The 14,750-nt window shown below is 45.1% G+C and overlaps 1 protein-coding gene across 1 annotated transcript; it reads left to right on the top strand.

Moving 5' to 3' along the window:
- Positions 1–4,413: 4,413 nt before the first annotated feature.
- LOC309595709 (A-kinase anchor protein 17B-like) lies at positions 4,414–13,564 on the top strand (the record flags this gene model as incomplete). The annotated part of the gene is made up of 6 exons (XM_082322967.1): positions 4,414–4,427; positions 8,155–8,280; positions 9,803–10,039; positions 11,325–12,222; positions 12,679–12,843; positions 13,428–13,564. Exons 3-6 carry the CDS (start codon positions 9,950–9,952, stop codon positions 13,562–13,564), a joined length of 1,290 nt encoding a protein of 429 aa, XP_082179093.1. The 5' UTR covers positions 4,414–4,427; positions 8,155–8,280; positions 9,803–9,949.
- Positions 13,565–14,750: the final 1,186 nt, after the last annotated feature.

Raw genomic sequence — 14,750 nt, 5'->3', positions numbered from 1 at the left:
ATGGTACTTTTAATTAATATGACATGGCACTTCTCAACATGAGAATGTTGCCAGAGTGATTTCCTTAACACCAGTTTTCCCCGTCTCCTTTGCCAGAGGAAATACAACTTACTGTTTATGCACAGAGTAACCCACCATACTGCTCCAGCAACGTGCGCGATCCTGGTAGGCAGGATATTCCGCAATTGCAAAGGACCACAGTTTCCAGTAGTTTGCTCCCTGAAATACAGAATATAACATAGATTATATTTACATATAATTTGCTTAGTTACAGGTAAGAAACTGTTTTTTTTTTTCCTGCAATCGGGAGGCATAGTATGAATTTGTTACTTATTTGTGTGAGTTAGTACCTCTGGTAGCAGAGGTGCTAAGATGTGACAATGTTGGGTTGGAATGCGTTCTGCTTAAAAAGGAAGACAGAATTCTTATGCCAGTCACAAGCCTAAGAAAATGAAATCAAAAGCCTCAAAACCACTGCGCTGGTGACAAGAAATTTTAGATATTTGTGGCAGAGTTTAATAGAGCTCAATATAAAAGAAAATTTAAAATCTATTCATTGTTTGTCATTTCATTGTTACAAAATAATTGCCAATGAAATTAGAAAATGGAAATGTACTTTTTGTATAATCCCTCTCACAACAGGAAAACCAAAATATTAACAGCCTTGTCTCCTAAATTAGTAGGTGTATATGTTCTTATCTCTTATTTCTGTACCCCACTCTCAGATCTTGAAAGAAACAGCTTTGTATGGCTACATTAAACTTTTTATTTATGAGTTAAAACATTGAAGTTTCTCAACTTATTGCATCTTTGGAAAAGCAGCAGGTATGGAGTAGATGAATATAATGACCCTGCAGCTGCATACTGATCTCAAATTCCAGTTTGCCTGTTTGGGTTTGGAAAAATACACGTAGAAAGGAAAAAATCACGTAACTTGGAGACAGTACCTTTGATATTTAACCTTTTGTACCATCAAAACACAATTTTATCTTTTAAGATAAAGAAAAACGCAAACAAATGTCAGCATATAATAGACTCCTAGAAAACCTTCCTAACGCAAGGAGAACCAACTGTGGAGAAGGCAACGAGACCCAAGAAACATTCATAGGTAAAGGTATCATTATCGTATCAACCTGTATAGTGAGAAAACGCAGACACGCTTTTTGGCACACAAAGTTGTAACAGAAATAAGACTCCCACACTAAATATACCCGTAAGAGTTGTTCTCAGGTTGCCGTTGCATACATAGCAATTAGACCATGTGAGAAAAGACATGCACGCCTCTGCCTGCAGCCCTAGCCTTGTGCGTGTCCTACCGTCATCAACCATTGCAGTTACAACCGTACTACCACAAGGGAAGAAATATCGTGTCTGTTCTTAAGAAGGGGGAGAAAAGGCTATAAAACGTACCATGTTTTACAGTTGTATTTGAAAGATCACAAGAGACAAAAATCCACTGAAAACTGAGGGAGTATTTGAGTGAATGACTGCCCTAAATTGAATTCCCGTGAGGACCTTAAAGAAGAACCAAGTGCTGGAAAGTGTGGATGGTACCTTCAACAGCGTGGTGGCAGGGTGCTGACACCCGTGGGAGCTGCTCCGCTGCGGGGAGCTGACTGCCATACGGTACTAAGAGACACAGGCCCCGTGTTTCCACTGGTTAAACACATACAAGCTAAAACCAGAGAAAAGCCGCTATTAATCCTCACACACATATCGCTCAGATGAAGCAGTGCTGGATGAGCTACCTTTGTTATAGGACAAAGAAAAACACGGTATTGCGACACACCCCTGTAACTAGGCCTTCGCACCGCCTAAGCGAGGCAACTGCTGAGGAAGTAACTCTTTTTTTTTTTAATATAATGCACATACACGATGACCGCAGGCCGAAGACACCCAGCAGCAGTCAGGCACCACGGGGCGGGAAGCCGCGGCCCGGACAGCCGCCAGCACCTCCCGGGGCTCTGATCTGCATGCACGGTGGCCAGAAAGGATTCTAGAGACTACTCACTTTTCCAGTTTTGTTATAAGTACTTTGGATGTATCCACTTTGCTTATATGAGATACTGAAAGTGTGTCTACTGTGGGAAGATAACAGAAGGACTGAGCCCTGCGGTGCCTGCATTCCCGCTTGCGTGCCTCCGCCCGGCTGCTGCGTCGGGGATCCCCCAGTCCGCAAGTAACAAAAATAAATTTACTCTTTGCATTTCACGCGTGGTTTTGTGGTTGTTCCTGCGTCCTGCCCGTGTCAGCTCACGCATCTGGCATAGTCATCAGGATATAAAGAATCCACCTTGGTATCGATTATAAAGTTCCTCCCAATCATCCCTTACAAATTTCCAAGCAGCGTTCCTCCCCTGCTTGCTGCCTCCAGCTACTCCACCGGTAACAGACACCGTGTCCTGGGGAGGGACCTCTTCTGAAAGTGCAAAGGTGAGAACTTTTTGAATCAGTTCTGGTTGAGAGATGGCTCCAAGAACGCCATGAATTCGGTTCTTCCCCTCCTGCGGGTCTGCTCGCTTGTGACGCTTCAGCATAGTGCCTGAAGTAGTACTGTCTCCATGCTTTCAACAGTTGCATATACAGGACTCCTCAGATGAGCTGACAGCATGTTTTCCTTCCACATGGTCCTTAAAAGGGTGTCGGGCTGCTTCTAACGTTGCCTTGTGCCCAGCTTTTCCTTGTTTGCCCAAGACCAGACCCCTCAGAAGGGTACCCAGACGACCCCCTCCAGGTTTGGGGTCCCATCCCAGTCCCTCCCCTATCAGACATCTTTCTCCAACACCTGGGTTTCCCCACACAAGTCTGTGTGGGACGAGAGGTGAGGTGGCGGGAAGCCGCGGGCGCCTCCCGGGGCTCCGCCATGCGAATCGCTCCTCAAACCCACGCCTGAAATCCCCGAACCCCTCACAGCCGCGCCACCGCGGGCCGCCCTTCCCCCGGGGTCTGGCCGCCACAAAATGGCCCCCGCGGCCGCGGCGCCCCCCGGCCGGGGGTCGAGGCGGGCACCTGGGCCCGGCCGCCGCCGCCAGCCCGGCTGCGGGCGCAGCGGGCGGTGCCGGGCCGCGCCCCAGAGGCGGGTCCCCCCGCTGCTGCCCGGCCTGCGCCGCGCTCCGCCCCGGGGTGGCGGCGGGAAGGGCGCCCGGAAGCGTGGGCGGCCGGCGGCTGCGGCGGCGGCCGGAGGGGTAAGGGGGGGCGGCCCGCTGTGGGAGCGGGGCGCTGCCGGCGGAGGGCGTCCGTCGCTGCGGGAGGCGCTCCCGGGGCGGGGCGGGCGGCGGGGCTCGGTGCCCCGCTCCTTCGGGGGAAGCGGCCGCGGCTGCCGGGCGCCCCGCTGGCGGAGGGCGCTGGGGGGCTCCGGCGCCGGGGAGCGGCCGCGGCGCTGCCCGTGTGGGGAAGGGGCCGCGGCCGGAGGGCTGCCGCTCCCCTCCGCGCCGGCCGGGCCTGGCCCGCGCCCGCCGGGGCACCGGGGGGGTGGAGCGGTTCCCGGCAGCTCCGGTGGGGCGGCGGCGGGCTCGGCCGGAGGAGCGTCAGCCCCTCGCCCCCTCAGCCGGGCTGCGCGGCGGGCGCCGCGGGTCGCTGGGCCGGGGGGGTTCCCTGACCCGGGGCGGGAGAGCGGGTCGGGCCCCGCCGCTGCCTCCGTCCCCCGGTTCCCGCTGAAGCCGCCGCTCGGGGGGTGGGCGCCGGGCTGGCGGCCGCTGGGCCCTGGCCGCCGGGCTGCTTTTGGCCGGCGGTGCCGTGATGCGGCTGGCGGTGCCCGCTGATGCCGCTGGAGCTCGGGCACCTTCCCGCTGAGCGGGGGGACCGCGGCCTCACGGCAGCTGCCTCCGCGGGGACGGGGTTGGCTCGCGGTTGGCTTTATCCCCACCTCGGAACGCGCAGCGTGAAGCAGCGACGCCGGCAGCGTTGGCTTCAAAACGCCCCTCTTACTGCGATATTTGTGTGAGGAGCAGCAGCACTTGGGATCATCTCTGCTCTTCAGTTAATTTTGCACAGAGCAAGCTGAATAAACTAGTCCCGCCCGTTGGAAAGCTGTTTAAACCTCTTGTTTATACTTCTCCAAATGACTCCGGTAAACGCTTTTCCCTGTGTGACAAACTGTTTGCTGCTATGGGTCAACACATAGGCTTGCCCCATTGCCGTTTGCTCGTAGGTGCTCTTGCATGCCCGCCTCTGCGGAATTCAGGTAGTTCCTCTGCCTCGAGCTCTCCGTCGGCTCTGCTGGTGGAACTGCTCCGGGGCCACGCTGTGCACGAGGGCAGGGAAACCAACTGTCTGAGAAGTAACCTGGCAAAATACGATTATTCTTTTTTTTTTTTTTTTTTTCTCCAAGCTAGATCTCTTTCCTGACCCGGTTGATGGTATGGTCTCAAAAACAGTTGTGATGGCCCAGGGCCTGGCATGAGTGACCAGCTGGGAAACTGGGGATGGTAAGAGCTGTTTGAGCTAGCGGTGCTGTGAGCAAATGTGAGGGGCGCTTTTGGATCAAATTATTCTGACTCCTTGCATTTTGCTCATATGGACTATATGGGTGTTTCAGGTTAGAGATTGCCAGGCTGTTAATACCTCCCTGAAGTCTAATTTTGTTTTAAAGTATGAAGTTGGGTGACACGTTTTGGGGTGTTCTAAGATAATTTAGTCACTGTAAAAAGGATTGTGCAGCTATTCAGAAAAATCATTTTGGAGTTATTGACTTATCCTCGTGGCTTTCTTTAAGGCTATGAAAGGGTTATTGTAGTACATTGGTAACAGTTTGGGTTTCCATTGCAGTGTTGTGGGGAGTATGTTTAAGTGGGGATAGAAAGTAGGCTTAAAGGAGTTAATTCACTATGTATGGCACTGACCAAATTAATACTGTGTGTGGGTTTGGGATTCATATGTTTTTCATTGGAGAGTGTTAAAATATTGCAATGAAAATTACTCGGGGGCTGGAGAAAGTGCCTCACAATGAGGGACTGTGAGAGAGCTCTCAAAGAGCTCAAGCTATGTATTTCATATAAGAAAGATGACTGAGAGGCACCTGGGTTATAGCATGTAAGAGAAAAACAAAACAAAAGAACGCTACAAAACCACCTAGATGCTAAAAGGATGTGAATCTAGTAGAGGAAGGCTTAAGAAAAATCAATATCTGGAAGTGATTTCCATTTCAAATGGCGAATGAGTAAGGAATGGAACAAACTGCCCGTGGGAAGTGGCAGGTTTTCATATCATCGTGTTTTCAAACCAGAGCCAGGTGCCTTCCTGGAAGAGATGCTTCAGCCAAATACAGTTCGCACAGGCCAGAGTAAGTGATCTGATGGCCTGTTGTGGTCCTGATCAGCTTGAATTTGTTCTAAAATACTGTATTATTTTAGGCCCCTGAGACATAGGAAGTTGCTGGGTTTTACAGGAATTCCTCAGCAGAGCTGGGAATTGATCACAGGGCCCCAGGTCAGTATCCTGGTTCCTTTTTATACGTTTAAATAAGACTTTTTTTATTTTTTTTTATTTTTAGTATCTATCAGGGTTATCAGAACACGTGATCACAGAAGAAAGGCATGCAGGTAGCAAAGGACAGTTCAGCCTGCAGTTATGATAGTAAACACTAGTGCAAGGGCAGATGTGTTCCTGATGTTATAACCGTGGCAGAACAGCTAACAGGTAATAATTTGGTAAAGGGATTGAATGTGAGATTCCTTGTGATTTGCCAGTTGGAACAGTTAAAACCTCAAGTTATGGTAACAGCTTATTGGTATGGCAAGGTTGATTCCAGAAGGCCATGCTGCTGAGCAGCAAGCCAGTGGATCAGCCAGTAAATACTTCTGTGCTTTGTACACGGTCATGTGATGAGAAATACATTTCTGATGCTTGAAGAGCTCCTGGCTACAAAGAAGAGCGGGGAGGAGCAAGGGTAATGGCCTGCGCTGGTAAACCACTGTAGCTTGCTCAGCCCAAAAATCTCTTCACAGAGCTTACTTTTAGGTGATTTATTGGAAGACTAGGAATATGGTTGCAGCCATGATGGTGTAAGGGTATAAGTGAAGAAAGATTTGCAAGAGCAGTATGATATCAGTTGGTTTAACAGAAGATGTACTTGCAAAACGAAACAAGCTTTTGGGTACACCAGCTCTTCTTCAGGCTTGACTTTCATGTCTCTACAGATTTCAACAGCAGTGTCCTGGATGTTTTAACCCGCTGCACCTCAAATCTTAGTGTGATGGAAAAAGTCTAGTTGATACTAACATCATAGCTTTAGGAAGCTCTTTATCTTGATGCATCGTAGGCAGAAAGGATTACAGAGACTACTCGCTTTTTCAGTTTTGTAGTAAGTACTTTGGGTGTATCTGCTTTGCTTGTATGAGATACTGAAGGTGTGTCTCTAGATATACACGGCCATATTCAGAGGTTAATCCTGAGATATTCAGCCTTGCCTGACAAAGTTGTGGTTAATTCTGAGTGCATTTGGCAGCAGTTCCTTAACAGAAGCGATTCAGTGCTGCAGTCTGTGCTGTAGCTGCTGCTTCCAGAGACTCCTGGGTTTTTTTGTTGTTTTGTTTTTTTGTTTTTTTTTTTTTTAATTAGACTAGCTTTTCCTTCAGTACGTATGTATTCATCATTCTGAATAAAGTATACTCACCCTCTTGACCAGACAGCTTCTTGTGCTGCACTTGTCTTCCCCTATAGATTCCTAGATTGAAGGCAAACAGGCATTCCTCAAGTAATGGCAGTATAGTTTTTAACCTGTGACAACCATCTTACAGACTTTTTTCATGTTGCTTCAGTGGAAGCTTTTATGTGGCACTCTCTGTGTATGTGGCAGTTCTCTGCGCCTATGTATCTTCTCCCTCCCCCCTTTGGTTTAGTCTGTATTTATGTTAAAATGGTGGCTAAAAAGAAAGAAAAATAAAGCATATGGACAGCATTAAAATATACGAAACTTTATTTGTTACTAGCTGCTGAGATTTTGTGGAAGAAACTGGCACAGATGGTGGTTTGCCAGCTTCTGTTCTTTTTTCCTTGAAGTTAGGCCTGAGAAGTCCTTGCTGACCAGTGGAAGCCTCTCTGTAAACTTTTTGGACACTTAAGCATGTGAGGGGAAAAAAAACCTTATGAATATCCTGTTTGTACTGAGTATAGAGATACTGATACATGAAGTTCATGTATCTGAACTTAAGTCCTTTAATCAAAAAATGGCATTTAACTGTTTTGATTTCCTGAAAAATTGGTGTGAGTAAAGTAAAAGTTGTAAATATTTTCAGTGTGGTTGGCACTGAAATTGGGAGATGATCTCAGGAGCTGGTGAGACTCTGAAAGATACTTGGTTTCGTATTGTTAAGCATGAAGTAGGTGCAGCAGCTGCTCTAATTTAGGTCCCTTCTTGGCTAGTAAAGGGTGCCCTTTCTCTCCTCTGTACTCTTTTACTTAAGTATGTTGAGGGATGAATCCATTTAAGTGCTATGCTTAGTGTGGCGTTATAAAAGAAAACTTGCAATCTGTAAGCTTAATTTCAGCAGCCTAATAGCTTACCTCCATAAGTACTTACTAGGGTGTACCCTGTTTTGATATTTTTTCCCACCAGGTGATTTCTAAACTGTGACCCTAAAATATACCTCTATGCTGGAAATAACGCTTCATATTACTTATTTTTTCAGCGTAGATAGAGCGTGATGCAATCGGCTTGAGTGTTTTCTTTTCGTGTGCTCACATCTGGGCATTTGGAGCTGATTAAATGCAGCACACATTAACAACATTCATCAATTTTTAAGCAAGCAAGCATTTGCTCTAAAAGGTGTTGCTCTGAGAGGCACTGAATTCTAGTTTTGGCAGACCTGCACGAATCCTGCAGCTAGGCATGCTCTGCCGAACATACTGAACTTTGAGTCCCCAGAAGAGCATGCCAGGAACGGGTTTGGCCAAAGGTATGATGTCAGATTGTGAGCCCCTGATGTCACAGCAGGGCGAATCACTTGGGAGCGGGGTGTTTGAGCTTGACTGACAACCCAGCGTGAGCTTCAGAAGAGATGTTCTAGTATGCCAGGGTAGAGGGAGATATTCTTACCAGTGTAGTAGTATTTGGTAGTCACCTGGGGTCTCTCATTTGCTCAGCAAGGTGTCTGCGTTCGTATAAATACACGGCAAACTGGACTGCTAAGTCTGATTCTGCTTCTTCTGTGACAGGTGACTTTTGATACAACCAGACATTTTAGTGGAGGAGCCATAAGAAAGAGAAGCCTGGAAAGACTAAAGCTGCAAGAACAGGAGCACGTTCGAAAAAGGGGGGAAAAAAAGAGAGGGGGTTGAAAGGTGAGAGTGTATTTTTAGAGAATGTCCCATTTTCTTGAGACTTGTTACGCTATCTCATACCAACTAAAATGCAGTGGCTACTGTAAAAATCCAGGCTTTGAGGAACGAGGAGGCAGAGAACTTGAAGCAATACCATGTCGTTTTTAATATATGTGTTACTGTCGGAAAGAAAAGCATCATGATAATTCTCTGTGTAAGGCAGAGAATCCTCTGATGATGGAGGGGTCTGGGTTATGAGAAAGGTTGGACTAGAGACATCCTGAGGTCCCTTTCAGAGTGGATTATTCTGTGATTCTGTGGGCCTGGAGTGAAATCAGAGAGCTCTTGCTCTCAAATTGCTCTGAGGCTTGATGGCTTAAGATTCTGCATGTGGGCTTTTTGCATTGCTCTGTGCTGCAACATCACAAGTTAATGTCTTTATGCCTTGAAGTAAAATTAATGTGATGTACATTTCTAGGTGCCTCCCAGTTGCGGAGCATAGCAACTCTAATGCGACTCGGAAACATTGCTATGCTTCCATTGTTAATACCTTCATATGCAACTACTTTAAAAAAAATTTAAACACTTATTTTTGTGAACACTTCGTTGTAAGGGTAAAAGTGAGAAAACTCGTGGGTTGAGATAAAGACAGTTCAATAGGTAAAGCAAAAGCCGCACACGTAAGCAAAGCAAGGAATTCATTCACTCCTTCCCATGGGCAGGCAGGTGTTCAGCCATCCCCAGGAAAGCAGGGCTCCATCATGTGTAACGGTTACTTGGGGAGACAAACGCCATCACGCCCAATGTCCCCCCCCTTCCTTCTTCTTCCCCCAGCTCTATATGCTGAGCATGACCCCATACGGTGTGGGATATCCCTTGGGTCAGCTGTCCCAGCCGTGTCCCCTCCCAGCTCCTTGTGCCCCCCAGCCTCCTCGCTGGTGGGGTGGGGTGAGAGGCAGAAAAGGCCTTGACTCTGTGTGAGCACTGCTCAGCAGTAACGAAACCATCCCTGTGTTATCAACACCGTTTCCAGCACAAATCCAAAACACAGCCCCATACCAGCTACTGTGGAGAAAATTAACTGTACCCCAGCCAAAACCAGCACACAGCTTCAACTTTAATTTTTAGAACAGCAGAAATTGTCTTGTAATAGGTCTTAAATGGGACCCTCATGCTAATCTGTAGGGGAGATTTGTTAACTTAAGAATTAGATCCAAATGATCCGTCTCTAGTTGTGTCCTTGGAGACAAACAATGATGCGAATCTGTCGTCTTGGCAGTGCTTACAAAGAAAACCCTAGAACAAAAAACATTTGAAGAGGCAAAGAACTTTCTAAATGTATGCATCAGTTGGATGCATGTCATCTATGTGCCGCGTTTTTTTAAACATGTTATTCCAACAAACAGGATATTTGTTAGCCACGTGTGGATTCTTGGCAACTGGTTGCTTGTTATTAGCACTTCAAAGACTCTCATCCAATTCCCCAGGACTCAAAATGTAAAACAAGTGTCATCTAAATTGTCCCATATTGATAATTACCTAGAAAAAGACGTGGTGATGAAAAGAAGTTCAAGAGAGAAAAAAGAAAGCTAAGCTCGAGAGGAGAGAAGAGAGGCAGATAGATGGAGATGAGAAACATCCCCAAAAGCAGCAGAAGGTACCACCTGAAGAACAGCAGTGGCCAGAGAATATGCCTGAATGGGAAGAAAGGAAATCCCTGCTAGCTCAGAGAAGAGTGGAGTCTGTCAGACTGCTTACAGTGCTGTTAAACCGTGTGAAAGTAAGACTATTTTAAAACATATTTTAAATTTTGAAGGGTATTTATTAGAGCTTGAATAATTCACTAGACGTTTGATGTCTTGATGCTATTCAGAAGAATGCCTTGGGACTGACTGAACACTGAGAAGGCCTGAGGTCTAAGTCTCATGACAGTCTGCTCTCAGTCTTGTCCTGAGAGCAAAGGTAGTGCATTTCCACCCAGAAACTTTGCCTTAGATGCTTGTTCAAGGCCTTGTCATTACGGAGTAAAAATTGGGCTGGAACTGCTGTATCAGCTCTGTTAGACTTGATCCAGCGGTGTAAACAAGGAGTTTCGGGGCGGGCATGCAGATGATGCTATCTCTGCTCATTTTGGTCTCAGGTCTGGAAGTGACAGAATTAAATTGACACGGATTGTGCCCATTGCATTTCTAATAGCCTCTCTTCTGTGGCCAACACTAAGCTATCAGTTTTATTTCAGTTTGATTCAGCTAAGCTCTTGAGAAAGTCAGCAGAGGAGTGATAAAAATTTGAATGTTTTGCATGCAGATTAATGTTTGGAGGTTTATTTTAGTGCTTTGGGCTAAAAGAAGTTTTAAATGAAAACAAGGGTTTTCATTTCTCAGGAGTGCTAACATGGCTTTGTCTTCACTATTAGCTAAGTAAAAATTTGCTTGCAGCTTTTAGCAAGTGTTTGTTTTCCTCAATCCCTAATGTTAAAAGATTTCTAAAGGACTATAATTTACTAAGAGTTGAAGTCAGAGGCTACCCTTGCCATTCTGCGTGACTTTTAGGGCCTCATAACAACTGACACTGGCCTTTTGAGTTATGAAGGTGATGTGTTAAGTAAACTTCTGTTTTCTTGGTTGCATCACTTGGAAAGCTTTAGATTCATTGTATTTGGACCCATTTAAAACAATGTATAACAAAGCAATTTATTCTAAATAAACTGTTCAATCTACAAAAGTGTAGTAATTTTACTGTTGCATGCAATACTAGTTGTGATGCTGTGATCAAACAAAAAATAAATATTTTCTTATGTAGTTGCAGTGAGATAGATGAATTGGCTGAAAGGACCACTTTCTTATTTAATTGAGAATGCAGCTTTCTGAGATGATGAAATAGCTGTAGTTCTAACTTAGGAATAGTGAGATTGTACGATCGAGCTCTGAACTAAGCCAAACTTACCCCTCACCTGTATAATTCTTCTGACTGTGAGGCTGCTTGCTTATGAGTTTGCAGTTTAGCACTCTTTTTATAGCGCTCAATAAATGTACATAATAATTTTCCTGATTTTTTATTTGAAGGATTTTGCACAGTTGGCAAGTCAAAAATTGGATCCTTCATTGGGCGTAAGGAAGGACAGTTCCGTTTCTGAAACAGCGTTAAAAGGCATACGTCAGGAACTGATTAACTCCTGTTATCATGCGCACAAAGAGGTGAAACATAAGGAAGAGTTTAAGTGCCCATTAACTCAAAAAGGTAGCGGCTTATGTAGTGAGGAAGGAGATGTGAGTAACTTCCGTGCATCGACTTGTCATGTAGTCAGGACGATTTTAAACGATCCCTCGACAGCCCCGAGTTCTGACGGACTGCCTGGCAGAGAAGCGAGCAACTCCTTTGGCTGTGGGTCTTTACTGATTACTGTTACGCAAGACTGCAGGGTCGTTGAACCTCTCGATGGAAGGGGCTACCCGACATCGAACGTAGTTCACACGCGGACAGCGTCTGATGAAGACGGTTGCAAAAAGCAAAAGGTTTATGAGACTGATGAATTCATCCATTATTTACTAAACTACTATCAGACACCACGCTATGCGCGTGTTTGCTTAGAGCCAAAACCCACTGCGAACACGTGCTGGTGGAAGAGGGTGGTATCTGATGATGACGGTGATCTTGGCATCAGCTTGAGTAACAACCATGGTCAGCACTTCAGAGAAGTGAGCCCTCTACAAAACCTCAACCAGAGAAACTGTAGTAGCGATGACAATTATGGACTGGTGATCACTGTTGGGGAACTCGAGTCAACAGACAGAGTGTTAGAAAACAAGGCCTGTGGGGATAGGTTTGCAAAAAAGTTGCAAGTGCAGAGGAGCAACTCACTCACTGTTGATACCTTACCACATGCTGGACTGAATCATGCTTTGGATTGCACTGCTGTTACTCGTGATAAGGAATTCAAACAAGAAGGTGGTAGCAGTGAAGGTACTGTACCATACAAGACATGTAGATCTGCTTGCAGATTAAAGGATTTGTTGGAAGAGATCAGTGATTCCGAGTACTTTAGAGAGGCACGTAGCAGCCCAGTGAAGGGAACGGAAAGAAGGTGTGAAGAAATTTACAGCAATTGTAATAAAGGGTGCTTGCCTGCAAGAGCTGGGGAAAGAAAATTACTGGTTTACCTTAAAAATGTAACTCTGGAAGGTCAAGAGAAGGAAAGCAGCAAATGTAGCTTCTGTTCTAATTCTGTCCATGAGGGCTTGGCAAGGCAGTGTGAACATAGGCTTAAAAAGTCGTGTAAAAGGTCTAGTAGTAAATTAAGACATGAAGGACAGAAAAGTGAGAGACGATCCAGGGAAGAGGAGACAAATGCTTGCAAAATGAAGAAAAAGCGCAAAAAACTTTCTTCTAATCTTTTATCTGATGAATGTGGCTTTTCAGAGACGGACAGTTGCATGCAGCTGGAGTCGCTCAGAAAGATACAAAGAAAATGTAAGAAAATGTTCCACAACAAAATGAAATTCAAGACACTTCACACCGCCGTGGCAGGACCAGATGTTACCCCTCATGATGGCTCGCCACTTCAGGAGACCCTCCAGAGGACAGGTGAGGAAGAGGGACACCAGAACTAAGGTGACTGAATTTGACAGGTCTCTGGCAGGTGAGGTTAGTTGCCACAGTTCTTACAGCGATGAATGGTAAGTGTTTTTAAAAAAGAATTTTAAAAAGTATAAACGTGGCGTAAAAAATAATGCGACTTCTCTGCAGTTAAAGGTTTGTTCAGTTTAGCTCAGAAACACTATGGGCAGCTGCAGTTGAAGAGTAGTATTTTCCTACTTAATTGGATAGCAAACTATCCGTCATGGGCATTAGCAGATAGGTGGTTATTCTGTGAATAACAACATGCATGCTAACAACATGCTTTAGTCAACTAAAACGTTGTTAGGCAACTCAACATGTACATCTGGGTGGGAAGTACTGTCTGAATTAAGTGAATTTACATATAGGTAGTCATCTGATCTCCATACAGGATTGCTACGTTTCTGGCTATTGTTAGTCACAGCCCTTTCACAATTTACTATGCTTTCCGTTCGTTGGCAGATACCTTACGGCTACCTCCCCATACCCTTTCCCTCCTTGCCCCCCCAGCAAATGCATTTCAAGTAACTTTTTCATATACTTATCTACAGGAGATGAGAGGAAATTAATGTTGAGAAGAGAGATGGATGCAGATGTCAGAGGATGCCCTCTATTTCCTCTTGAGTTAATTCAGACAAACCCCTGCTCAGATACTTTCTGTGGAGCAGAGCCCAGAAGAGGATGCTGAACAGCTACTATGTAATAGCTCTTTTTATATGGAAGTGGGAGAAGAAAGCCCTTCGACCATTAAATGGTGTATGAAGTAACTGGGGGTTTTTTGCTTAGGTAATTCTTTCGGTTAGAATATGTAACTGGTGTAGTGAGCCGCAAAACCAGAAGCTGTGTTTGTCTTTTGGATGACAGAGGACCAAAACTTTTCCCAGGGCCAGACAAACTTCTGTGGACCAGTTGCTAAGAATTTGAAAGATTACAGATTGAGATCTCAGAGTGTTATATTCTGATTAAATGTAGGGAACCATGTAAATATCAAAGTTACAGTATTTAGTAATAACGAGTCATTGGAAAAAACACAGCTATGTAAATCCTAGAGCAAGCGTATGAAGTGCCTCCTCAATCAGATTGTTACAATGATGGGACTGGAAGGTGTGGGGGACATTTATACTCAGTTGTGGGAAGTAATAGATTTCCAAATATGAAAAAAATCCTGTCTTCTGTAAAACCCACACTGGAAAAATGCTCGTTTTCTATTTACAATTCTAGAGGTGTTTCTGAAAACTTGCTGGTCTTTGGGAGGACGGATTTCACTGAACTTGTGGTAGATGTAGTGCTTCCAGGAATCCAAATGATTGTTTTAGCAAAGCTCTGAATGTTAGATAGTGAAAGGGCAATGCTTGTCAGCGTGCTGACAGTCCCCATATATAGGCAGGCTGAAAATTTGTTCACAAGATTTCAAAATGTGCCCTTTTGAAGGCACGTGCAGTGAGGTAGCTATTTAGTATGAGTTTGCTTACAAATAATTTCCAGAGGAATTGTCAAGTTTTGTCAGATTTGTGCTGCATGTAGGTAAAAATGTGAAAACACAGTATAGGAGCTTGAGTTATATCCATATTTATTCAGCTGGCTATATTTAGAAGACAGCCACAACTGCTTTTGGACAAAGTCCCTTAGCAAGATATAGAGGACCAGTTCTAAGTTCAATACACTGATTATTTCAGCTTTCATTTTGGTATGCTTTATTTATTACATGTCAATATACTAAGTTAATGTGACGATGTTGCCTTCATTACATAGAATCTTACCCATGTTTGTAACTAATGCTCTAATAAATAGTAATAAAAAAAATTGTAATTGTTCATGGTAGATAGGTTTTCTCCCAGTGTTCAACACTGGCGATTCCTGCAGGCTTCTAAGCC

Source organism: Platalea leucorodia (genome assembly GCF_965183815.1).
Source record: "Platalea leucorodia genome assembly, chromosome: 10".
NCBI classification, from domain to species: Eukaryota; Metazoa; Chordata; class Aves; order Pelecaniformes; family Threskiornithidae; genus Platalea; species Platalea leucorodia.
Note: the sequence above shows the minus strand (reverse complement) of the source record. Positions and strands in the feature narration are given on the sequence as shown.